The 27,185-nt window shown below is 40.1% G+C and overlaps 1 protein-coding gene across 1 annotated transcript in view; it reads right to left on the bottom strand.

The window, feature by feature from the left end:
- TBCD (tubulin folding cofactor D) overlaps positions 1–27,185 on the bottom strand; it is a 223,223-nt gene that overhangs the window by 104,113 nt on the left and 91,925 nt on the right. The window contains exon 15 of the mRNA XM_063456052.1: positions 6,550–6,706. Coding sequence (XP_063312122.1) covers positions 6,550–6,706 — 157 coding nt within the window. The remainder of the gene's footprint in view (positions 1–6,549; positions 6,707–27,185) is intronic.

Genomic DNA, 27,185 nt, shown 5'->3' on the forward strand with positions numbered 1-27,185 from the left:
AACAGCAACGTTCTTTTTTTGTACCAATCTTAAATCAGCCTGCGGCTTGAACACCTTGAGTGCCTGGAGATTTTCTTTTTGCTTGCCTTATCGTTGTGGGATTGCTGGTCCTGTTCCAGTTCACCTGGTGTTTGCTGGGATTGAGTGTGGCTCCTACCTTCATTTTTGCAACACTACAATACGACCAAACAAAGATTTATTCCACCATTAAGTGGACCGAGTAACGTTTCGACACATGCAGTGTCTTTGTCAGGCTTGTCAAGTGAACTACAACCCAACAGAATTCACAGCTATACCCAAAAAGAACTGCTGTAGAGATATAGGGCATAATATTAAAGAGGGCGTTACTGGCTAAATTACTTTCTGGTCTGGGCAAAGCTTACTGCAGAAGCTGCAAAACCTTACAAAGGCTTCAATTTTTAGCATCTTATGTTTTCGCATTGATTTTTTTGAAACACATTTTAGCAGAAAACGCACAATAAAAATAAAATAAAAGATGATGATGATGATAACATCATCAATATGGGACAACTTCAGGTTGGGGCTGCTCTTTAAATGTATATAATGTTTGAATCCTTACCAAGATTTGGAAGCTGCCTCCAGCATTGACTTCCATTTTCAGACAGATGACGAAATTAAATTCCTCATTGTCTCTAAGGCAGCAACAAGGCTTTGAATGACTTAAAAACACTGTATTTTTGGGAGGTTTGCTTTTTATTTTTCCTCAAACAACTAGAAAATTATACAACAATAAAACAAAATGGGGGACAGCGCCCAAAGTTACAATAAGCTACAATGGTTATTTTGCATGCAATTTGTTTTTACTTGTCTTCTGTCCAATGTGAACTGTTGAAATGTCCCCCTTTCACCCGTTTTATTAAACTACATGTTAGATGGTAACGCTCCTCTGGCTTCCTCTCTCAGTGCGAGAGAACCAAAGTTCTAGTACTGAGTTTTCTCACTGTGAGGGATTGGCCAATGCTTCTAAATGAGAAGAATCAGATTTTATTTCTCATTTAAATCCAGTAAGTGCGAGGCAGGCTACTGAAACGGTGTCAATAAGAGGTTAGGAGGTGTCCCAATGCTTTTGTCCATATAGTTGTATATATTCACATTACAATAATCAACAGGGTTATTTACTAAAATTAGAATTACATGTGAATTTCAAATTTAAAGCCAGAGCACCCCACTTTGAAAATGCTTCCGTTTGGCTAATTTGACCTTAAATTTAAAATTTACTTTGAAGTCACTTTTAATTCTCAATTTTGTGAATAACCCTGTAATATGAGTTATTCTTGCAGGGGTGTTCACCAAAGTTGCCAAACTGGAAGCATAGCTGGCTAAGAGTATTTTTTCCAATTTCATCCTTGCATTTGGAATTATCTTTCAATTGCTTTTGAATTCTCATTCTAGCTAGTAACCCTGCTGGTTTTCAGTATTTGTTTTTAAATTATAGAATTTCCGGGGAAAAAAGTGAAAGTTCCCTGTTAAGTTACATGAAATGCGTTTGTGTCCAAATTAAAGATTCACATGTTTATGCGTGTAATATTATAAATTATCTCCAGGTGACAAGTAGATCTATAATTTCCACAAATAAGTTACATGATGTATGTTTAGGACTGTACTTTAGAACAGGTTCTGAATATGGATCTACCCTTCCCTAATGATCATACAAGCCCACACGTAGGAGGGAGAAAAAAACATATTGACAAAATATGTAATTATATGTAGGATGAACCACAACACTGAAGGGAAGCCTGCCATACCTTAGCCTGGAGTGTGTATTTGTCCTTGGAAGCCAACACGAATTCGAAACTCGTACCTGATGGTTAGATTTTGTGGTGCCACAGTATTTTCTATGTCAACCTATTCGTTAACATTTTACAAAACGTTCTTAAAATGGAACTGACATGAATAACTTTGAATAGCACTTTGCTCGGGTGTAGGGGCTACAGTAGAGATGTGAAGGCACGAAAAAAAATGTTGTTTTTTTTGCCAGACAAAAATGAAAAACGACTATGAAATATGTTCTTCTACAATGATAATTATATGACATGGTGTTTATATATTTAAACCCCCGATATTTCTAAAAACTATAGAACATGAATATTTATATGAAAGACTTTAAGAAAAGTTTCAAATCGTTGCAATCCCTGTACCTTGAAGATAGGTAAACCCTGGAAAACAATTCAAATACTAACAAAACAACCATGCAATTCTCAAACTAAAGAGAAATATGAATTGGGGGGGGGAGGGGGGGGAGGGGGGAGGAGGTTTCAGTTTATTTTGCTTGTGGGGTCCATCCTGTTGGAATAGTTGATTCAGTTATTTCAGTCCTCTCAGTTACTGTCCACCATTGCACCGCTTGCGCACAGAGTCGCCGCTGGTTGGCTGAGAGCACATTCATAAAACTGGCTTGAAAAGAACCGTAACCTAGTTTAAAGGTATTAAACTTACATTTTCTCTCTTGCCGCATCTGGCCCCACCTCCTTGGCTGATATCAATTTTGATGATCTCAGCCAATCCAATGCTTTCCCAGAGGAAAGCATTGGGAGGCTACTGCGCATGCACAGAATAACGCCAATCAGCATCTCATCATAGAGATGTATTGAACCAAGGCATCTCTATAGGGAACATTCAGCACATCCATGCAGGGAGTGGAGACACTAAACTAAGAAGCACCTCTAGTGGCCGTCTGAGTGACTGCACCTAGAGGTGTTACTAAACCGCAATGTAAACACTGCTTTTTCTCTATAAAAGGCAGCTTTTACTTTAAAAAGCCTGCAGGGACATGCTATAGACACCAGAATCACTACACTAGGCTTTAGTGGTTCTGATGACTATAGTGTCCCTTTAAAGTGGTTCTGGTGTCTACAGCATGTCCCTGCAGACTTTGTAATAATTGGTCTTACATCCATTGCAGTGAAGTCTTTATGCTTCAGCATACCAAGACATTTTGGATAATGCTATGCTTACAACTGAGGGAACAGTTTGGAGAAGGCTCTTTTCTATTCCAGAATGACTGTGCCCCAGTGCACAAAGCAAGGTCCATACAGACATGGTTGGATGAGTTTGGTGTGGAAGAATTTGAGTCCTGACCTCAAATCTATTGAACACATTTGGGATGAACACTGTAACGGAGATTGAGAGTCAGGCCTGCTCGACCGACATCAATGCCTGACTTCACAAATGCTCTACTGCAAGAACAGGCAAACATTCCCACAGAAATACTCTTTGCGGGAAGATATGTTCAGAGAAGAGTGGAAGCTGTTATAGCTGCAAAGGGGGGAACAACTAAATTTCACGCCAGTTTTATGTTTTATGAACAAGGATTCACTGATTGCCTGAGATAGTTAACTGACCTAAACTGTCCAAATAATGTCTATGTATTTGGAATGCAATGTCCCTGTTGCTGTAGTGATCAGGCGTACCAATATATTTGTCCATATAGTGTGTGTGTATGTGTATGCATACATATTTTAATGTAGCAACTGACATCACAATTCAGTTCAGTCCTGACACTACCAGAGCACATATTGCATTATAGAAGCAGAAAGATAAACAATATTCAGTTTCCACATTTTATATTCAATAACAGAAAAGGGAAGAGCTCATAACAATGACTGACAAAGAGCCAAGATGGAGGAGGAAAGAGATAAATACAGCTGTGTGGATTTTTACAGACCTCACAAACACAGGGGATGCATAAACATAATATTTAAAACCCTAAGACGTGATAGGTCCCCTTTTAAACGTATAGGGACACTGTAGTCACCAAAAGCAGTTTTGGTGTATAGATCATGCCCCTGCAGTCTTACTGCTAAATTCTCTGCCATTTAGGAGTTAAATCATGTTGTTTCTGTTTATGCAGCCCTAGCCACACCTCCCCTGGCAGTGACAGCCTGCATGAAAAAAACAATGGTTTCATTTTCAATAAGATGTTAACTTGTTTTAGAGATTTATATCTCCTACTCTGTAAGTTTAATTTTAATCACACAAAGGAGGGTCATGCAGGGCCTAGAAAACTATTAACAGTGCAGGAGATATGAAATTCTAAACTAAACAGAATGTGCAATAAAGGAAGTTTAAACATTAGCTATCTCTATGCAAGAAGTGTTTAGGAAGGCTTTGCAAGTCACATGCAGGGAGATGGGACTGGGGCTGTATAAACAAAGGGATTTAATTCCTAAATGGCAGAGTTTTTGTGACACCAGTGCTAAATTGTTCTAGTGCTCACTGTGACATAACTGAAGGCAGTGCAGTGTGACAACACTTGACAAGAAAACCTTGACAAATGAAAAAAAAATTGCTTTCCTATGCAGAATTTTGGATTAAGTAGCGTGCGTCTTTTGTAGAATAAAATGATGCAGCTGCGTAAATAAGTAAATCTAAGCACTACTATAAAAAAGGGACAAAAACACTTTTTCTCAAGGCGTATATCTCCTTTTAAGTGCGTTTCTTTGTTCTTGGAATATATCTTTAATGATGCTTTGATTGAAGCTCTGACTGTCTTCTGTCTCTCAGTTCACACCCAAGAAACTATCATTTTTGGATTGCAATAAAATCTTTTGATGCCAAAAAATAAGAAAAACACCTGAGTATCAGTGTATCTTGAATGAAACCATTTGGATACGGCATTGCCTGAAAAGCAATATGAATGACTACTTTGTAGTATTTCCTCCAAAGAGTGTGATAAGGATTGTAAAGTTGTGCAAGAGACGCAAATCAAGAGAGGCAAAAAAGGAAGGCAGGTAGGACCAGTAAAAAAATGCAGAAGAACAGAAAGAGCAAGAGAGGTAAGGCAGGTGGGGCAACAAAGAAAAAGCAGATGGGGGCAAGAAAGGAAAAACAAGCAGGGAGGGAGAGAAGCTATACTTTTAAAACAGGTGGAATGTGAGTAGGACATAGAAAAGGACATCCAGAGGGGTGCTTGCTGGGAAGATGAAAAAACAAGGTAAGAGGAAAAGCAGAAATGCAAAATAGGCAAGTCGGAGACCAAAGAGTTAGAAACAGAAAGCAAACAGGAGAAGCAGGCAAGATGAAAAAAGAATGGGAAATCGGGAAAGGGAAAGGGAAAGTGGGTCAGGCTTAAGATGGAAGAATATTAGCATTCTCTTCCGTCTTTGACAGCCCTTGTCAGCAAAGCATGAGAGAACCAAAGTGTATGAGTAGAACGTTGAACTATAGAGCAGGACTTCGGAACCGGGTAACATGTTGCCTTCAGCTCTTGCCGAATGCCAGCATTCATGACCATGGGAATAGCAATTCAGTTACAGTCGAAGTGTTAATGTGTTTTGGGTTTTTTATGCGTGCTTTAGAGGTACACAAACTATTTTATGTTCTATTAGTATAATCATTATATAATTCTCCAAAAACCCTGCACAGGGAGTGTCGATACCAAGACTCGTCACCACACCTCTGGAAGGCTTACAGCTCTTGGCTTCCATAAAATACATCTTCTAAATAGCAATATTTTTACACGGTCTCCACACCCTGAACTCCCAACACAAGCCTAATCAATTCACTTTTGTAGGATGATTCATATCCTTTACAAGTCTCTAAATTTACTTGTCATCTTAACCATAAAAAAACAAAACAACTCTATAATAAAGGAGTACCTGCCAGGTATAGTGATATGTAGACCCTCAATTTATTACTTTTAAATCACAACATGATCACAACTTTTAAAGACAACATGACAAAGATCAGGAAAGCCCCCGAGTCCACAGGTCGGATTCTATCAGCTAAATTATGGTGAGAATGTAGCTTATTGCAAAATGCCTGAACAAAAAGGCTCATTTAGGATATCAGTAAGGAACAGATCCAGAAGAGACAGAGATATGAAAACCAATGGAATATGTATCCTGCGGCTATGATATATTGCAGTCCTTTATCACCCACCTTTTAGCAGTCCCAGTGTACAGTGAGATAATGATGGCCCTTGTAAATAAAGGAAGAATTCAGCTGAATTTAGAAATAAAATGGTGACCCAAGATGGGCCAGATAGATTAGCCCTCAGTGCCAGGCAAGGTCCCAGAATGTTATTAGGTCAGAAACTATGTGAATATATATTAAGTGACAGTAAGAGATGTGGTTATCCTTAATGTCTTCTGTGCCCATGTACTTTCTTTTTGCAGTAGGCCTGACCAAGCGTGGCCAGTCAGTAGTATCCTGGACCAGGCCTGGCGTCCAGTCAGGAGTAACATGGACCAGGCCTGGCATCTAGTCAGGAGTAAAATTAGCCAGGCATGGCTTCTAGTCAGGAGTAACATGGACCAAGCATGGCTTCTAGTCAGGAGTAACATGGACCAGGACTGGCTTCCAGTCAGGAGTAACATGGACCAGGCCTGGCCCCCAGTCAGGAGTAACATGACCAGGCCTGGCCCCCAGTCAGGAGTAACATGGCCTAGGCATGGCCCCCAATCAGGAGTCATATTTATTTTTTCACACTTTTAACTTACAAATAAACTTGAAAATATGAAACACAAATTGTTAAACATATCTCTTTCTTAAGAAAAGCCATTTACATCTATGTTACGCCGAACCTACCTGGCGATTTGATTTACAAAGGGCGTCATTTCAAGGGGGTCGTAGGCGCGAGCGAAGGCCCAACACACATAACATGCTGCATCTCTTACATTGGAACCCACACTGCAGGCTCCACGCTTCTCATCATAGACCAGGGCCTTCAGGATCACAGGAACAACTGCAATAAAAAAAAAAAAAAAAAAAGATCTTTACTAAACAAAGGCATTAAAATATAAAGGCATCCCCTGTTTAACCTGTCTCCTCTAACACTGCCAATATTTTACGTTAGAGAGTTTGGAAAACATAGGAACAAGGATATCATTTATACAGAAATGATAGGAAATACCTGAAATAGTCCTGATTTGCAAGTAGCAAAGTCTAACAATCATGTCGAAAGAGTAGTATACACATGGGATAGCCTTCCAGCGGAAGTAACAATGCTTTCAATGATAAAGATAATAGACGAAGAGCCTTCCAGTGGTAATAGTAAAAGTTTAACAGTACAAGAATAAGATAATGCTCTCATGGCTGTAACTAGGGATCCCCACTTTTTTTTTTTTTTTTTATGATTTCACATTTGTATTCTTTATGTGCTACGTGTGTTTCCTTTTAGTGCTCCAAATAAGTGCTGTTATTTGCGGCTCTCAACTGAAGCCCTGAAAGGGTTCATTTACTATCGATCAGTGAGGTCATGTCGGTCGGTGTAAGAGAGGATTTGGGGCCCTGCTTGCTTTTTTTATTTTGGGCAGTTTTTTTTTTTTATTATTGTTTGTAGTTTTCTTTCCTTTGAAGTTGGCTGCTCCAAGTACTATACCATTTGTAGAACCATAATTGGCAGATAAGACAGGTACCATGTGGTAGAATTACTGTACACCGTGACACCTGTCGTCCAGTAAGCTTATGGTTGGTATAGGAATTAAACACCATGGTAAAAAACGAAAAGTGTTGGATTACACAGAATGTTTTATCGGAATGTTTTACAGACAACAGCTAAATTCCCCCATAGCAGTTTCTTGCCTGTGGGAGAACATCAATGCATTTATCATTTTAAACGTTAATAGGATCTGAAGAGAGAAGTCAATGCTTAGGCACTTGTTTAGAAAAAAAGGTTGATCTTGTAAAACCGTTTCTAAGCTACTGTCTCTGGAAACAAAGCACAGTGTCATTCTCTCTGTACAAGCAGAAATTCCAGGTCACCTCCTGGATTCCTACGGACCACAGGTTTCAAGAGCTCTCGGCACACACAATAATAGCACTTGTCAGCACTATATGCCTCCCCTCAGGGCTTCCTCTTGGCAAACACAGGTGATCAGCGCGTAACCTGGACGAGCTCCTAGCCTAGCTGACTCTCACAGTCAACAGTAATGTGTAGCCTGTAGGCACAACAGCCAACTAGCAACTGAAAAGCCTGTTCTCAGAGCGGAGCCTGTAGCCTCCTCGGAGTGCAGAGAAGGGGATGCTGATTTCTGGTGGGAAACAGGTGCTACGTGTTAGCTAAAGTAAAATGCGCAGAATATCAGAACGTAAACTGCAGGATCCAAACTATCCCTGAGGGGCAAACACAAGGTAATGGCTCATGAATGCAGCAATTCTCGAGTACAAAATTATACACACATACTACATTCTAACAAAACAACCGCCACCTGCAAATGGACATCAACGGCACTTAGAACAATAAAGCTGCCTTTGCCATGATCTCCCAGTGCAATAAAATTAAGGCTAATGCATGTTACCATATTTTTCTCCTTTTTTTTTATATAATGATGTATAGATATACTAAGAACCGTCACTAGTGGAGGGGGAAAAAGTCTCAGTCTACGTGGGATCCTCCATAGACTTCAGTGTTGTACGTTAGTGAGAGTGCAGCTCGGCTCCAGGCAGCAGAAGTGCCCAGAGCTGAAGAGGACCAGGAGGAAGAGAATGTTGGTGGCCGTCAGAGACAAGTTTAGGTAAGTGTAACACAGGAACAAAAGTGCAAATACCTCAGTACCTCACATACAGACTCCGACTTGCATGGCCACTTCATAAAGCAGAAGTGGCCGTGTTGGTTGGATTAACCCTTTAAAAAGTCTTCTCTTTGATTTTACTGAACAAGGTGGGGTGGACAGTGAAACAACTTGAAAGAATAAAAGCAAACAACAGTGACAACACTAAAACACGTTAGTGCTGCTTCTATTGCTTGCTTTAAGTTTCATATTTGAAGATAGTTCATTCTTTCAAGACTCCTGGACCATCCTGCTTTTTTTTTCCCCCAATTACCGTTTTGACAACAATTTCCATTGGTGGGGATCAAATCATGTAAGCCAGGCTTCCCCAAACTCCGGCCCTCCAGATGTTGCTGAATTAAATAGATAGGCTGGGAATCATGGGAGTTGTAGTTCAGCAACATCTGGAGGGCCGGAGTTTAGGGAAGCCTGCTTTAAGCTGTATGCAATGGGCAAAACCTTATTTTGCTCTATACTAGTGAGTAGCTCTCCATTATTTGCACTTACTTTCATCACAGTGTGCACTACTGCTAGCTTGTGTTCTCTCCTATATACCTCACGGAACTCTCTAACTAGAAGCTCTAAATATTGTAAGCGAATATCTTTCTCCATATTTCATTTCATACAGAGCAGTGCACCAGTTTCTATGTCTCCTCTTTATTTCCAATGTTGGCCCTCAACATTCCCTTGTCTAAGCTGGGTTATGATCCCATTTGTTAAATATTTAAATGTAAAATAAAACAGAGCATGTGATAAAATAAAGGTGTGATCTTCAATGCTTCATTCAATGATGTCAATCGTAGAGAAGTGACCAGGCCTCCCAAATGTCCTGATTTCTGGACACTCCCAATTTGCAGATGCTGTCATGCCATCCTAATTTCCCTGGTGTCTTGCTTTTAGGGACACTAGGGCACTGTCCCCAACAAGCATGGTTGGAGTAAATTACTAGATACACTCGCGTTATATTCAGGGATCTATGACCCTGAAACAGTGTTCCCTGCAGGATTTGTCCTCAGTGGAACGGCTGGATGAGGGACAGACAACCTTGCATGCATTCACACCAGGCTGACATGCCAGTTACCAGGGTGGACCCACCAGCTTTATGGCCCGCAATTGAAAAAAGGACAAGCCACATTTAGGAGGCTAGAAGATACAAATCATTGTGTAATTTTTCTTGGAATGTGACCTAGCACGGCTTATCTGACAGTGAATTCTGTTCTGCCATTTCATTCATCGAGTCCAAACCTCTGAACCTGTATGGTGGCATAGTCTGACTGCATTATTTAAATATCCAGAGGCTACAAGAACAAACTCATAATGCTGTCTTCAGACTGTTCCTATATGTAACACATGGTTTGCCAGTTACCAGAATTATTTTTTTTTTTTACAAAATTCACCTTTTTAATAGGAAGGGTTAAGTACTACTTAGGATTATTGACTGGAAAGTGCACCTAGTTAGCTTGAGGGATGTCCTGTTGGAGAAAGATTCAAGAGCGCAGTATTGTCATGTGATTATTGCTTTCTACTCCTAACGTACTTGCAAGGATTAGCTTACATAGTACACTGAATAGATGTATACGTTCAGCAAATTTATCTTGATCCGGAGTCTCCTTTCAAAAGACATGCCATTTATTTATATCTGTGAGTCATGTAGGTGTTTATATATATTTACTTGAAATCGTAACAGTACAGCAAAACAAAAGCTTAATTTTGTAATGACGTTTTAATTTTGAAGCACTTTTATCATCAGGTGGGATTGTCCCTGGACTGAATTACCCAACAGAACATGCACTCTTGCTTCAAATGGAAAAGGATATCCTAGCAGAATTAAGTTTAAGAAAAGCCTGCATCCATATTGTAGTCAGGTCACCTGATTAAATGCCCAAAGTGCACAAGCAATCTGGATGGAAATCAAATGTCAGAACTAATCAAATACTCGTTTAAACTGCTGTTCATGGAGGCTAAACAGCAATAAAGTACCAGAGAACAAGAAATTGACTAGAATTGATAGCAATCACATATAAAGTAGGTTAGCCAGCCTATAATCAAGGCTTTCCTAGTTTTCGATATTCAGTCATGGGAAAAAGAAAGTACACTAAAATTTAAAATGAAACACTAAAATTTAAATTCTATGGTTTGGGCTTTGTTTTTGTTAAATTAATCATGAAACGGTGTAATATGTCATGTGTTGTTGTTCATCTGAGGTTGTGTTTACCTAATTTTGAGATCTGCTAAGGAACAGATGATTTTTATTATGTTCTGATATGTAAAACCATAACATTCAAAGAGGGTGTACTTTCTTTTTTCCCCATGACTGTAGATAAATAGATATTGATATTTAAATACATTTGATGTTTGGCTCTCAAGCATTATTATATACAAAATATTAAGCCCATTTACTACATTGTGCTGGCCAGACTAAGAAGCTGTCGCTGGATTAGCCACATCCGATTTAGCTGGAGAGCACAAAAGCCGAGAAAATGTTGTCTAACTGGCCCCAAAAATGCAAAAGAATTTGTGTTTGTGTAAAAACAGATTATGTTCCGTACTGTCACTTCTAGAAATCACTCACTTCCTTCTACAGAGGAGAGACTAGAACAGGTCCTAGTTTTTGGAGTATTTAGTTGTGGGTTTTTTTTACGGGTAGGGGGCAGTTGATACCAGATCCATAGGTACTAGCAACCCGAACTTGAGTACACACGCTAAGAGTTTAAATGGACGAATCAGAATACAAGAAATATCTGTTACAAAATAAGAGAGTTAAGGTGCCACTTAATATTAAAAAATACATATTGCCTGTTTTATCGTATCAATAGATATTTTTACAATGCACCTAAAATAGCGAAAAATGTTTAGTACAGAAAAAAAATGCAATATCTCAGATCAGGTTTTGCTAATGAAGAATCTATATGAAAAATTAAAGGAACATTGAAAGGTCAGGAAAATAAATTTGCATTCCTGACCCGATAGTGTTAAAAAAATTAAAAAAAAAAACATGCTAGCCCCCTTAAATAACTAGAAAACACACCTTATTTCCAGCACTGCGTGGGATCAACGGCGCTGGCCTCGCCCCTGATCCACCTGATCCATCTGAATTGATGATCTCAGCCAATCACAATGCTTTACCATAGGAAAGCACTGGATTGGCTGACATTGTCAATTCTGATGATCTCAGTCAAGGAGGCTGGTAGGTGGTAGAGCCAAAATGTAATTTCTGAAAAGACAGTGTTTAGAGCAAAAGGCCTGCAGGGACTGACTATACTCACCAGAGCAACTACATTAAGCTGTAGTTGTTCTGGTGACTATAGTGTCCCTTTAACTATATATTTTGACATTTTTTTTGTGCTCTTAGCACATTTCAGTTTGAGAGCTTTCAGATGATTAGCTGTAAGCAGTGCCCAAGCGCCTCCTAAATCCTGGCAGAAACACCCCAGTTAGGGAGGACTTTATGGGCTAGCAAGTTATGCTTCAACTTGGCTTCCATTTGCCATGCTGACATGACATCTACATTTCAGCAATCAAGCAGATGACAGGGAAAAAAAACTCTGCAGACAGCAATTCACCACAATATTTCACTAAATTATATTTTATGACCACATTATAATTTTATAACTCTGTCTATGTAGATTAAGATACCGGACACGGCAATTGTATAACCTTACGTGTGATTGTTTTATTATTCTAATGTTTGTTCCAAACTTTAATAGTTGGAATAGAGATTTGCAAAGGCTTTCTGCTTGTGAGCCCCTTTAAAACCCAGAATAAAAACAAATTGCATAAAACGCTGCTTGAAATGTTAAAGATGCTTTATCTTACAGTGTTAAATATCTTGAAAAGGTGAAAATCTTTAATAAATTATTTATTTGACTGTTCCGTTTATGCCTGAAGTTACACTTGGAGGCAACTAAACTATTTTGTGCTGCAGTTGTGGCTCTGTAATATTCAAATTAGTTTATATGTAATATACAGATTGTGTAAGCAACTCCAGATTGTACAACAAAATCCATTATTCTTATTAAAAGCAAATGTTCTATACATCTCCCATGTAACAAATGGGGAAAAACATCTGCAAACAAACTGCCTACTTAAAGGGACACTATAGTCACCTGAACAACTTTAGCTTAATGAAACAGTTTTGGTGTATAGAACATGCCCCTGCAGCCTCACTGCTCAATCCTCTGCCATTTAGGAGTTAAATCCCTTTGTTTATGAACCCTAGTCACACCTCCCTGCATGTGACTTGCACAGCCTTCCATAAACACTTCCTGTAAAGAGAGCCCTATTTAGGCTTTCTTTATTGCAAGTTCTGTTCAATTAAGATTTTCTTATCCCCTGCTATGATAATAGCTCGCTAGACCCTGCAAGAGCCTCCTGTATGTGATTAAAGTTAAATTTAGAGATTGAGATACAATTATTTAAGGTAAATTACATCTGTTTGAAAGTGAAACCCGTTTTATTTTCATGCAGGCTCTGTCAATCATAGCCAGGGGAGGTGTGGCTAGGGCTGCATAAACAAAGTGATTTAACTCCTAAATGACGGTGAATTGAGCAGTGAAATTGCAGGGGAATGATCTATACACTAAAACGGCTTTATTTAGCTAAAGTAATTTAGGTGACTATAGTGTTCCTTTAAACCAGTGCTGACACTTTGCAGGTTATTTTGATGTTGTTGTTGGTTTGTCTTTTGTTTCCTTTGTGCTATGATTTCCCTACATGTTTATTTATTTATTTTTAGTTCACATAAGATAAGCAAGGGTAGGCAACCTTTGGCACTCCAGATGTTGTGGACTACATCCCCCACAATGCTCTGACAACCATAATGCTGGCAAAGCATTGTGGGAGGTGTAGTCCAAAACATCTGGAGTGCCGAAGCTTGCCAATACCTGAACTAGGGACTTCTAACAGGGTTGTTCACTTTTTACAGAATAACAAAATTTAAGAAAAAAATAGCCACTAGCTGATTTCTGAATGACAGGATCCCGCAAAGGGCAAACCACAAAAAAACATGGACAGAGGAGAAAAAAATGGCGCTGCCCAAATATTCAGAATCTGTGCAAGGAAGAAAAACGAAAAAATATATATAAAGATAATTGACAAGGCAGGAGGAGTATAATCATTAAGATATATGCACAATGAAAGAAAAAACAAACAACTGTGCCGCTTTAATATATTAAAACATTGCCACATCGCCGGAAACAGAATAGGGAAGCCACCTTACAAGGCTCTGACGGAAACTAATAAGGGAGTAGTGAAGATTAAAATTGGTCACACACCTTGGTCCGCCCATGCTTCAGGTACAAATAGGTATTATATGGGTAGAGCCACTTCCACTAACTATAGACACTTAAACAATAGTCAGCCCAGTCTGTATTTAAAGTAATCCCAAAGATTACACTGCCAAAAAAATAAATAAAGTCTTCAGGCGTCATGCACTGCAAACAATATATATAAAGTGGATAATAAATAAAAATGGCATCAGTGTGCAATATTTGTTACATTCCAGCATAGTGTGCGGTATCCGCTTAAATTGCCGGAAAAATTCGCAATTATTTTTAGAATTATGTGAAAAGACAAAAATCGACTTGGGTTTCCAATAGCATTTTAAAATATATATTTTTTTTTTTAATGTTTAAATTTTTTTATTTTTGTAGTGCAGGTGATTACAGATTATTGTCATACGCCACAACAGCGTTCATTTTCATAAGGTTACAGATGCGTTAAACAGTGGCATAAGGAACTTGCACAAAATTTTTGTTTTTGTTAAACATGCTTAGTTAGACGATTTATGTATATGTTAGCAATCTAGTTGACAGACGAATATTACTTAGTGTTGCTACTATACGTATGGGGGTTGTATAATACTCTCTAGCCAGTCTATTTGGCTCTATGCATTCTAAGCGTAGTAGATTCAGTGTTTTATCACGAATAGTAAGAGCATGCAGGTTTACGAATACAATAAGCGATTAGCTACACGCTAGTATTGACATGAGTGTCCTAGAGTCTCTCCCCCCCCCCTGCCCTGACAAAACAATATTGCCCAGTGGCCCAATTAAGTATACAATTTAAGACAAACAACTTAATTGCAGGATGGGTTAATCCGGCGTGTGGTGAAGCATTTCAGGGGCGCAGATGCTTGTCTCCAGGCGTTGGGTTCAGCTGTGGAGTGTCCAGAGAGGGTTAAGCAGTTCTTAACGGGTGCTGGAGTAGGATAAGTCTCTGTAGGCTCGTACCTTCGCGGGAGCTGGTGAGAGTACGTTCTTACGACTTGTTTTGCCGCTTGATTGAGGGTTCTCCCTTCCGGTTTGAGGAAGCCCGGTCGACTTTCTAGGGTTTGTGTAGGCCCGGTCGGAATTCACTCTGCACGGTGTGTGGTATATGGCGTCGTATCGCATTGCAGGTCCCCTCTCATGGAGTCCGACGGCTGGCTCACCGGTGAACAAGTCGCTTTGCCATACGCCTGGTGGATTTAATAGCCGTTTCTCCCAGGTGAGGTGGATAGTACAGGGTAGGTGTTGCTGCGTTCCGTGCTCCACCATTAGTCTCGGCGTACGTGAGCTGGTTGAGCGGGAAGTGCTTTCCCTTGTTTGCAGGTCGGAGCTTGGCGGCCATCTTGGGCCCGACATGTGGACTGCAGTGCGGGTGGGAGACTCAGGATGCTGGCTTGGTAGGTTGGGTCTCAGAGGTGTGGACCGGGATCACCCCCCCGGTCCATAGGGGGGGGAACGGGGCCGGCATCCCCGCGGGTCCGACTCCAAGCCCCGAGCAGTATGCGGCAGGGCAGCGGCCGTCCGTCCCGCTCGCCTCTGGAGTAGGCCTCAAAAAGGGTCGGATAGGTTTCCTCGTCCAGGGGACTGTAGCCCGTAGGGCCAGCCTCGCCCTGGGCCCCAGGGCTCTCTGCCCGCCAAGGGCCACCGTTGCCGGCAAGTTTTTGCGAAGAATTATGCTTAAAATCGCCTGTTTAAAGGCTAGGCTGTAGGAGCTGGTCTAGCATGCGACCAGCCGGCTCGGCGGTCCGGCCCCGCTCCAGCATTTTAAAATATTTTTTAAAGGTGAATGAGGTTCTCGTCGTCAACTCTGGCAAAGTATCCATTTGTTTGGAGCAATTTAAAAAATATTATACAGTGGTGGGCATGTACTAAATTATAGGTGATTAAAGTTGCAGTCAAGACACCATGACTACTACAGTGCTGTTGGGTTGCCTTTTAGAACAGTTTGACCTCTTACCCACCTCCTCCCTGCTGCGAAAGACTCACTCAGCCAATGAACTAGCTCTGCACTAACAAGAGCTCTCAAAGAAACACTATAGCTTCAGGAATCAAAACGTTTATTCCCTAATGCTATAGTGTTAACTAGCTGTTTGGGTCCCTGTCCCCACCAAGCCCCTGAAAAGGTATTTCACTTGTCTAGCAGGTCCCGTCTGCCAGGAAAGCATTGGGATACTAGTGCGCATGTACAGCAAATAGCCTTTCTGCGCCAATAAAGTGGTCTCTCTGAGAGTTTTACTATACTACTGAGTGACAGCCACTGGAGACACTTAAACTCTACAATAAAAATATTGCCACCTAGACCGTTTCCTGAAACTCCATTGAACAAATTGGATGTCGCTGGAGACAGGGAGATACAAGACCAGAGAGCAACCTTTGCGATTAATCAGTTCAAGAACGGTTTAACCCCTCAGGTAAGAAATGCAGTTGTTATCGTGTGTGCCCATAGAGTTACTTTAAAAATGCCCCAGAAGTGTTATATATATATATATAAATAACTTTTAATTAAATTTTTTAGTCTCACATTCTATTAAACACAGAATTCACCCACATTTAAAGAAACATTCTAAGCACTATAACCACAACAGACACTATTCATGGTGCAAGTAGAAAAAGACAATATACACTAAATTTTTTTAAATTTTCACCCATGGCAGTAGCTGCTGGAAGGACAAGGTCACTGGGAAGATTTACAAAAGTGTTGTCAACAGAAAAATGTGCAGAATTTAAAAACGGTAAACTGGCGGAATTATTGGACACATTATTTAGTTAATAGAGATGACTCCACTTCTAGAACTCTACCCTATCTTTTATCAAATTTCTCTCATTTTGTTTTATTTGTGGCTGGGCAGCCGGTTCCTATTGCACACTGGTACAGATAGCCCCCCAAAAGGGGCCTGCAGTGCATTAAAGGGGGGCTAACCTAAAAAACCTCCAGTTGCATTAAATCATCTCCCTGCGTATACCTGCAAAGCATTATCCACCTGCTAAGATCACACATTCACCACTACCTGTAGCCTCGAGGCATTGATACACACCTGCTGGATTCCACCCATCACTAACCTAGCAGCAGCTCGACACGTTGTAACAAGGATATAGGTTTGTGTATGTGAGCCTCAGTGTTCAGGTTTAGCTTCAAAGTTTGCAGATTATTTTCCCTTGGAGGCCCAATATCTTTATAGCAATGATGCTTAATGAATGCCAGACATTGAGGAGTTGCCGTTTTACCCTATGGGGGTTATTCACTAAGCATGGAATGGTAGTAAAACGTAAACGGCGAGGTTCAGATTAAAACTGCCAGGATGTGACTATATTGGAGTTGAAGAAATTGATCAACTCGGCTATTGTTTCCTAACTAGTCCGCTACCGTTCAGTGTCTAGCAAATAAGCTCCTACACAGTCATTCAACACTCTAGTAGTTGTGGACTACCACTCCCATTCGGCTCAGGAAACCAACAGGGCCTTTCTTAAAAGATGTGTGTTTCCAGACCACTGCAATGCTAAACAGCACTGTATTATTCACTAAACAAGCAGCTGTGGAGAATTAGCATGAAAATGGCAAATGTTAGGCATAACAAAGTGTCCCCCCCCCCCCAACTTAACTATTTTGGCACTTTCCCTGTCAGTTCTAAGCAACGCAGAAAGCTTTTCTTTAAGAGAGAACGAAATTACATGTTTGGCTAGTGCAGTTCTCAAGATACACCAACAGAACAGGATTTATCTAATTCACCAATTCTCTTCCATTGGGGGTGAAGAATTAATATGTATTTGTCTCACATAGGAGCCACTGATGTTGTTGTTGCCACTGATGTTGTTCTCAGCCTACCACCGACCGCCCTGAAAAACCTTCTTTATACTAATGCAAACCAGAAGGCATCTGTGTCCAGCGCCAAGGGATAAACTTTTGGCTTAAACAATTGGAAAGCGGTTTAAAGACTGCGCCTATAACCAATTCAATCAGCTGACTTAGTTATGCAGGTGGGAGTGCCCCTTTAATTTTATACTTCAGTCATCACAAACACATATTTGTTAAATATAGGGAATAAATAAATAGAAAATAAAAAATCCTGCAAATTGGGAACTCCTTTTTAACTCTGTGAATAAACTAATGAGCAATATTAGAAAGAAAAAAAAAAAATCACTTAAATTCCTCTATTTCAGGGGTACCCTCAATGACAAATCCAGCGATTCTGCAGACACAGAACGTCCATGCTGTTTTGACAGTCTCAAAATTCAAAGCATCAGGGGATTTGTAGTTCAACATCTGGGGTGCAGTGTCTACCATATGGTCATGCATACTTTAAAACAGCTTTATCACTTTTCGAGGGTCTATGCATATTTTACAAGGGTTTGATGTATGACAGCCCAAGGATAATTGTGAAGGTATACATACCTAAAGCAGTGCCACGCGGGCACCATCAGCTTCTTTCTTCAGCTAAAGAACACCTTTTGTTAACATTTATTAACCTTAACTTTTCCCATAGGGAAAGTAGCCCCTACTTTGTCTTACCATTTCCTTTGACAGTTTTGGAATTTCATAAAAATTATATCTATCTTTATAAAATAAAGAGACTGTGTAAATTTTCAGTAATTGATTAAAGACTGGAGGTTCAAGATAATATTTGTTAATCTTTAGGAACCGTATTCATCATTTCAGTAACAGACCGCACTGCATAGAATAATGTCTAACTACAGTCACTGACCCACAGACAGACTTTCAGGCCTTTGTGTGTACACCTGGACAGAGAAGCTGAGCACCCTGTTCAACGTTCTGTACACCTCTGTCATTTTGCAGATTGTGAAATGCCAGTAGGGTGTTGAATTCAATGTACTGTATATTCAATCAGAAGAGATCAGTAGAAACGTGTAGAATAGGATTAACAAACCTGATTTATTGTTATTTCATGATAGCCACGTTTAATGCAAGTTGCACGTCAGCTATGGACTGGCAGAAGATGATTCAGCTAGTGGAGAAGGGCTAAGACAGTAAGGTTGGCTGTGGGTCATAATAAAGGCTGTTGATCACATCTAAGGTACCGAGAGTAGCCATAATAGGGTTGAGATGGATAACAAATAAGTTGAAACTTAAACAATGATTTGAAGAGGTTGAAGTGCCTGGAGTCTTAATGTGCACGTTTCGCCCCTCTGCTGCCAGAATTGCAGCTCCACCTCCAGCATCATCATTGTGGCATCATTAGCCAGGCCAGAACAGGTAGCTAATGTTAATTCTGTGCATGCTTGGCGTCTGTCATCACCCATGTCCTCCTCCCTGATATAAAGCAAGAGGATGACATCAGCGGAGGTGGATTGTGCAGCATGGAGTGATTGGCCTCAGTCCTGAATCGAGTTGTAGCGATTTTATTTATGAATTTTTCTCAGAAAGATAAAGGGGCAGGATAGCAATTGTTGCTCTGACCAAAAACACTTAAAACACTTTTTTTCTCCCTAAGTTATTGTATTGAGTTTTTGACATAGGGGTACACAAGGCAAAATGGGAGGGTAATTAGAAACGACAGTAATAAATAAAGTTTTGCATCAGATATACTGTTTCGGATTCCTTGGAATAGGAGGCCTGTTTCACCTCCGCCCTAAGGAAATGACTATCTGTTGCCAGGTACAATTCGGTTGGTTACATGGACAGGACCACAATATGAAAACAAGAGGCTGCATATTAAATACAATATATAACATTGTATTGACATTTCTATGCATGTGAAAGAAACTAACCTGAGAGTTCATTTATTGGCTTCACCGACGTGTGTGAAAATATTCTATTGGGTGGTTATTGGCTACTATCCTACAGTTCTGTCAGTTGGGAAAACACTGTTTTATGATGGAATAACCCTTTAAATCTAACACTGTATCGTGGTTTAGAGTTATTCTTTTTCAAAGCAGAAGCAGAAGACATGTTCATCTGACCTCCACCAAAAAAAAGAAGTAAGATTCACTTTTTCACCCTTCCTTCTCTTTAACCCCTTAAGGTCACATGACATGTGTGACATGTCATGATTCCCTTTTATTCCAGACGTTTGGTCCTTAAGGGGTTAAGGGTTAGTGTCACTTTCTTGGAATTGTAATATTATGTTTCCTTATAACGTAATTTAACAAACAAGTATTTGTGAGGCGCGAAAAATAAATTTAAATGTAAAATTTCACAACTCTATCCTGCACCGGGTGCCTCCATCTTTGCCCCCCGTCAATTATTGTAATAAGCTCCGCCCTTTTCACCTGGCAGTCAGAATTGAGAAAGAATGTAAAGAAATAGGAGAAATTAAACCATAATTCTTTGTTTCTTCTTCATTTGCATTGTTTGCCATTGATTCGCCTTGTCTGGACGGACTTACAATGCAATTGCCAAATCTTTCTCTAAAACAGAGGAAAGCAACTCTCAACACTCATTGTGGGAGTTGCAGTCCCCAGCAATCCACGTGCAAACGTTACCTAGTGCTGTCCTAAAATCTACCTGTGCAAAATCTACCTGTGGTGGCTGCAGGTGCATGTTAATGAAGACCAGTTAGACAGCTCTAAAGGAGGACACGGTGAATACAGCTTTATGGAGATTAGACATCAAAACATGGTTCTCCAGCAGTGACTCCTGCAGTCATACACAGGTTCCTGGGTGTGTTTCAACCCACAAGTTTAGCCCTTAAGAAAAAGACTCCCTTTAACAACTTTTAATTAAAGCAATTACCAATTTCTTCACTGCAGCCTGATAACTTGATTTCGGGAGAGCTTTTTAAGCTCTGTGTGCACTCATGCCTTTGGGGGACTTGTAACATTTGGAGAATAAGTCTTTAACGATTGGTAATACACTAAACAAATCCGTGTTGGTAATTAATATTGGAGCTTTTTTATTTTTTATAAAGAGTCATTGATAAACTACTGGATGCCTGACATTGGTCAAAAAAATATTAACAATTTAATTCCAATCGAACAACACTCATAATACACTCTATAGTCAAAACAATGACAAATATTTCACTGTGTTGTTTTTGTAACCAGTATATACGTTTCTTCACTTCCACTTTTGTACTGACAAACAGCACTGTTTGCTGACTGGGGCAGGACTCAGGGGATGGGTTTAGAGTAAGCTAGGCGTCTGAAATGCTCTGATGATATATCACAATATACCTAACGTATATAGAGATAGAGAGGGATCAACTACAACGTTTTGCTAATGTAATATTTAATAGCATTGCAATGTAATATATAGAACGACATTTGAGAAGATACTGAATATCACTGCAATGCCTCATACAGAATGTATGAAAATCTCATTCTATACAATATTATCATAGTAACTGCTTGAAAAGCTCTCTAGATATAGAGTCAGCAGCATTTCAGGTGTCTGGGATTTTGACAGTTTGAAAGCCGGTGTCATGGTGTGTAATGTCTGCATGCTCTCAGACGTAAACCTGAAATACGAGAATGCTGAGATTCTCTCTCCGTAAAAAAAAGGCCTGCCCAACCTGCTACCCACCCTGCTTCTCCCATCCACATTGCTCACATTTGTGAAACGCAGAATGCGTTATTGGCTACACTGCTGGCCTGTGTGACAGAGAAGGGGTTAAATGACTATCAGGGCGATGCACTAAACTCCAAATTACATCCAAATGGAAAAAGGGAGGCAAAAAGTTAAAATTTAGAAAATTCAGAGTTTGCTTTATTATAGCAATAGGTGGAGAGTTAGCCGTGTCACTAACAGAAAGTGCCATAGAAACCAAATAGAATGTTTCTGCCGATGCACAACGATTTTTAGAACTCTGTCTCATTTTTCTGCTAGTGACACTTTTATACATCTCTTCAATGCCTGGACCAGTAATACACAATGGTGGTATTTAAAAGATCACAGCCACAGAAATAGGATGTAAATCTAAAATGAAATTAGACCACTGGTGTAAGTGTATAAATGAAATAATACCTTTGTGTATCATTTTGGCAATGGTGACTCATGGTGGAAAATATGGATTCTAAGCAAGCATAGAGAGACACCCTCTAACAACCAAATACGTTTAGAAAAACTGAAAGAACAGGATTCATAATTACAGGACTTACATTTACATTTTTACACTTTTAGTCAGGCCTCCCATTGCGGCCTGGAGGGTCAATGGCCTTCACCAGGGCGAGTGGAAATATTGAGCCCTGTTTAAAGGAACATTATGGTACTAGGAATACAAGCCTGTATAAGCTTGTCTCTAGTTCTATAGAGGTGTCACCCCTGCTGTATTCCATTTTCCAGCACCAAGACAAAGTCATTGTGGAGGCATGCGATGGTCCAATCCAATGCTCCTCATAGGACCTGATGCTCATGCAGGTTGAGCGTTCTTATTGTATGAATATCAAAAACAGCTTGTAAAGCCCTCCCCTTTTAACCAGGCCCAAGGTTTTTATGGCTGTCCAATCACAGACGTCCCAATGCAATTCAATGAGAAGTCTTTGAAAAGGCAGGTGCTCTTGGTAATTGCCTACCTCGAATTTAGATCCACTGAGGTAAACAGGACAGTTTGCCTAATTGACAGCCAGGTGTAATTTATAAAATATTTTATTTATAAAGATTCTATTGAAATCTGTACGTTAAAAAAAAAGAAAAAAGAAAGAAAAAGGACACACTCTTGACACATAAAGCACATCAGAAATATCAAGTGCTGTGGGGGTCTGGAGTGTCCCTCTAATCACTGAACCAGTGAATTTGTGAAGAACTGCACATTTTAGCCCAAGATACCCAATTTGGGGCTTGTTTCCAACCTTGTCAGTAAATAGCTAATCAGTAGATTGTAGCAGCTATATGTTACCACCAGGATTCCAACCACTCGAATATTAGCGTCTCGAAGCTAAAGCACTGAAACAAACACACAGCTGAGCATGCGCACTTCACCCTGTAATGCCAGTAATGACAGGAAAGTAGAAGCTTGCTGCTGAAAACTGAGCAACAGGGTTTGAACAAGACTTTTTGCTTCAACAGTGTCAGGATTACTGTTTGGTCCAGCACGTAGAACTGTATAGCACGGATGACAAATAAGTAACGTATTACCGGTCCTTAGAATGGCCGGATTTAACGTACATAGAATAGTCAAAATACTAGCCGAGGTCAGGGAACACAGAAAGGGACGCAGCGATGAGGAAAGCCAGGAGTCAGGATACCAGAATATAGAGAAGTCAATAAACAAAGCCAAAGTCAAAAACCAGGTAGAAAACTAATAACAGGAACACGCTCTCGTTCAACCACAAGGGAAACCTGGAGACTGGGAATCCCAGGGACGGACTATAGGAATGAACCCAGAAATCCCAGCATAAAGAAAACCAGACAGACTAGAAAAACCAAAAAACCAAGAAAAACTAAACAAGAATTGTAAAAAGAGTACTGGATACCAGAAGCCAAGACCAGACATCTCCATGGAACAGAGCAGGATGTGACAAACAGGATGTAAAGGGATTTACTTGTCATTAAACCCTTTAAACCAGGCAGAGGCTGTTTTAACATTTTATTTTTTTATTAGTAACATCTGGCAATGAGTAGCAACAGGGTCGGAAACCTGTCACCAAATGTTGGTTACCGGCACCCATAGAAAATAGAGAGAGCCATGAACCACTAATTTGTGACTGGCTTATAGTAGCGGCAACCACTGTTACTCTTTGTGAACTTTTGACAGGCACGTCGTCGAGAGGGTCTGTTTGCTAAAAAGTAAAAACAAGCCCATATGGAAGAAGAAGAAAAAGCCCAGGCTATTTTCCCAGCTTAGGTATTTTGGAAATGCCATTGTAATTCTGAACAAATTCTCATTTTAAATAAATAACCCAAGTCAGGGTATTTACTAAACTGTCAACCATCGCCAACTGACCATGAAATTCATGGTTTGGTGAATAATCGCGGCTTTGTTTGTAACTTTATGGAGTAGTTGAATGCTGATAAAACTAAGTCTGTGTGAATGCATGTCTGTGGTTAATTGTATACAGGTGTGCATGTGTCCTGATCAATATGCTTTCATACGTTTTTCATGTATCACAGTGGTACTCCAGGTGTGATTGCATTTATGATGTGTCTGTGATATGACGGCACTTGTCACTGTGTAAGAGTCAGGGCGTGTGGAGGTATCAAGGTCAACTTACATGAACGATGTATATGTACCGTAGCAGCAGTCAATGTGTATACATACATGAACCGAGGACATGGAGAGTGAGCCAAACCAAAGGGCTGAGAAAGTAATAGAACTTTCACTTTTCGTTTTAATGATGATCAGATATACAAGAATACGTGTTAAAGAATACGTGTAATGGCGGTATATATTGACAGCCAGCACGATGCCAAAGACCAATATTGCAGCCATTTGAAAGCTATGTTATTTTGCTGATTGTTCATCCGACACTGCTTAGGAAGAATTTTAACAGTTTCAGGGCAAATCAAATTTTAGAAATGCTGAAAAAAAAAATGAACACCACTTCAACATTTTATCCTAAGGCCTAATTACATTCCATCACATGTTCTATACCTAGAATCACTAAGTTATTCTAACAAAAGTAAATTCTTATTAAATGCAGACACAAAACACGTCTCACCGGGTAAGAAAGAGGTCAGTGCAGTTCTCTCAAAAGCATCCAAGAATAGGAAGTTTGCCATATGATTACATACATTTGAGTTGACTTTATAACTAAACTGATCAGTGTTTGCTATTGTGGTGCAAGGATATATCTCGTGTGGGCATTGCATACAAATTAAATTATTTTCAACAAACTATCAGGTGAAAGAATACGGAGTCTTGCGCATAATTCACTAGCATTTTTTTTAGTTTGCAAGCCATTGTCTAGTGAGCCCAAAACTCTTACTTTTCAGAAATGGTAATGCATTGGCATTTGCTCTTTTTAGAAACACAAACTTAGAAAAAAAACAAGTGTAAATGATATATTTCCTTCTACTGGTTCTCTTCACACTAACTCCTAATACAAGACACTGGAAATACTAGCTGGGCTTTAATTAAATGGGATCAATGTAAGCTCGATTTCAGTGGCTTAGTACAAGCTAGGAAGACATGGATTGCCCATAAAGCCTAATTACAATGAAAGGTACAGGGATCAGGCTGGAGCCACTCACTAATACCAATTCTATCTTTGATAAAGGGCTATATGAAATCCCTTTTAAAATACATTAAAATCATTAATTTAAGCTTTTTTGACAAATCTTTTAAAAGAGTTGAGGTATTGTTCATCAAGGCGAGAATCCTGGTAGAGAACAGGTTTGGGGACAAGGAGGAAACCATACACACTCCAGAATAATGGAGAATACGGACTATCTGTAATCTGTAAAATTCTGTAACGTGATAATGACACCAAGGTAATAATCATCTGGCTAATGATACCGCTCATGGAAAGGTAATTTGTATCAATTGCGAGATGTGACCAACTCCCACTGTACATCACAGAACGATACCCCTAGTGCCAGGTGTGAAACGTCACCAGCAAACACTGTACATCACAGAACGAGACCCCTAGTGCCAGGTGTGAAACGTCACCAGCTCCCACTGTACATCGCAGAATGATAATCCCCAGTGCCAGGTGTGAGAGTTCACCAGCTCCCACTGTGCATCACAGAACGATCACCCACAGTGCCAGGTGTGAGATGCCACCAGCTTATACTGTACATCACAGAATGAAACCCATGTGCCAGGTGTGATACGTCACCAGCTCCCACTGTACATCACAGAACAATACCCCCAGTGTCAGGTGTGAGACACCACCAGCTCCCACTGTACATCATAGAACGATAGCTACAGTGCCAGGTGTGAGATACCACCAGCTTATACTGTACATCACAGAATGTTACCCCCAGTGCCAGGTGTGAAACCTCACCAGCTCTCACTGTACATCACAGAACAAACCCCCAGTGCCAGGTGTGAGATGCCACAAACGTATGCTGTATATCACAAAATAATACCCCAAGTGCCAGGTGTGAAACGTCACCAGCTCCCACTGTACATAACAGAACGATAACTCCAGTGCCAGATGTGAGATGCCACCAGCTCATACTGTACATCACAGAATTAAATCCCAGTGCCAGGTTTGAAACGTCACCAGCTCTCACTATACATCACAGAATGATATCCCCAGTGCCAGGTGTGAGACGTCACCAGCTCTCACTGTACATCACAGAATGATATCCACAGTGCCAAGTGTGAGACGTCACCAGCTTATACTGAACATCACAGAATGATACCCCCAGTGCCAGGTGTGGGATGTCACCAGCTCTCACTGTACATAACAGAATGATAACCCCAGTGCCAGGTGTGAGACATCACCAGCTTATACTGTACATCACAGAATGATACCCCCAGTACCAGGTGTGAGACGTCACCAGCTCTCACTGTACATCACATAACAATAACCCCTAGTGCCAAGTGTGAAACGTCGCCAGCTCCCACTGTACATCATGGAACGATACCCCCAGTGCCAGCTGTGAGATACCAATAGCTTCCACTGTACATCCCAGAATGATGCCCCCAGTGCCAGTTGCCACCATATCTTGCTGGACATAACAGAGTGATACCTTATGTGATTAGAATTGGTTTAGGGTGGCAGGTTGTATAATCCGGCCAAAATAGGTCTGCACCTCAAAAGCGTCAAGATTTAGTGATTTCCACCAATCCCAATGTTCAAACTGACAAATTTGGGAACCACTGAACTATAGAGAGAAAGAAAAAATAAACAAATAAAAAGGTAGACCCATACTTCCTAATGCCCTGAAAGGCCACCCCAGGAGCACTAACCAAACACACAGCATGGAAGCCAATTAACACACAGATACTCTCATATTAACAGAATTTGAATTCCTAACACTAGATGGACTTGGTATTCCACACCTTCAATACAGGTGTTTGTTCATGTTCAAGCATCAAAGGCAAGAAGTATTGTTTTGTTAAAATGTATTAACAGCCCGAGAGTCTTACCTACTAATTATTACAATTTATTCTATTTAATTGCAATCAATAGAAACTAACTCTCAACACAGGAACAGTCATCCAACAACTTTTAATTTTATTAAAGAAAAATGAGTAGACAAGTTATTTAATTCAAGCATTGTTTACCAGCACATCTGCCAAACCTTCCTCATATTAATGAAAGAGAGAGGAAACCGATGATTATTTTACACACAAACTATATCATACAAACATCTGGATTCTAACAGTTACTGTGCATATTATCTGAAGAGGTCAGAGCGGCTGTGTCTCACTGTGTTGGATGTGTTTATTAAAGGTGCTGCCCTAATTGGCCGGGCAGTGCGTAGAACATTAAATAGATAGACAGACAGATAGATAGATAGATATTCCTGATTGAATTACTTAGAAACGCAACTGCAGATATATAAAAACAAAAAAAAAAAATTGCATATATAAGTCCCGTTTAGGTATACAATCAATGG

Source organism: Pelobates fuscus, chromosome 5 (genome assembly GCF_036172605.1).
Source record: "Pelobates fuscus isolate aPelFus1 chromosome 5, aPelFus1.pri, whole genome shotgun sequence".
NCBI classification, from domain to species: domain Eukaryota; kingdom Metazoa; phylum Chordata; class Amphibia; order Anura; family Pelobatidae; genus Pelobates; species Pelobates fuscus.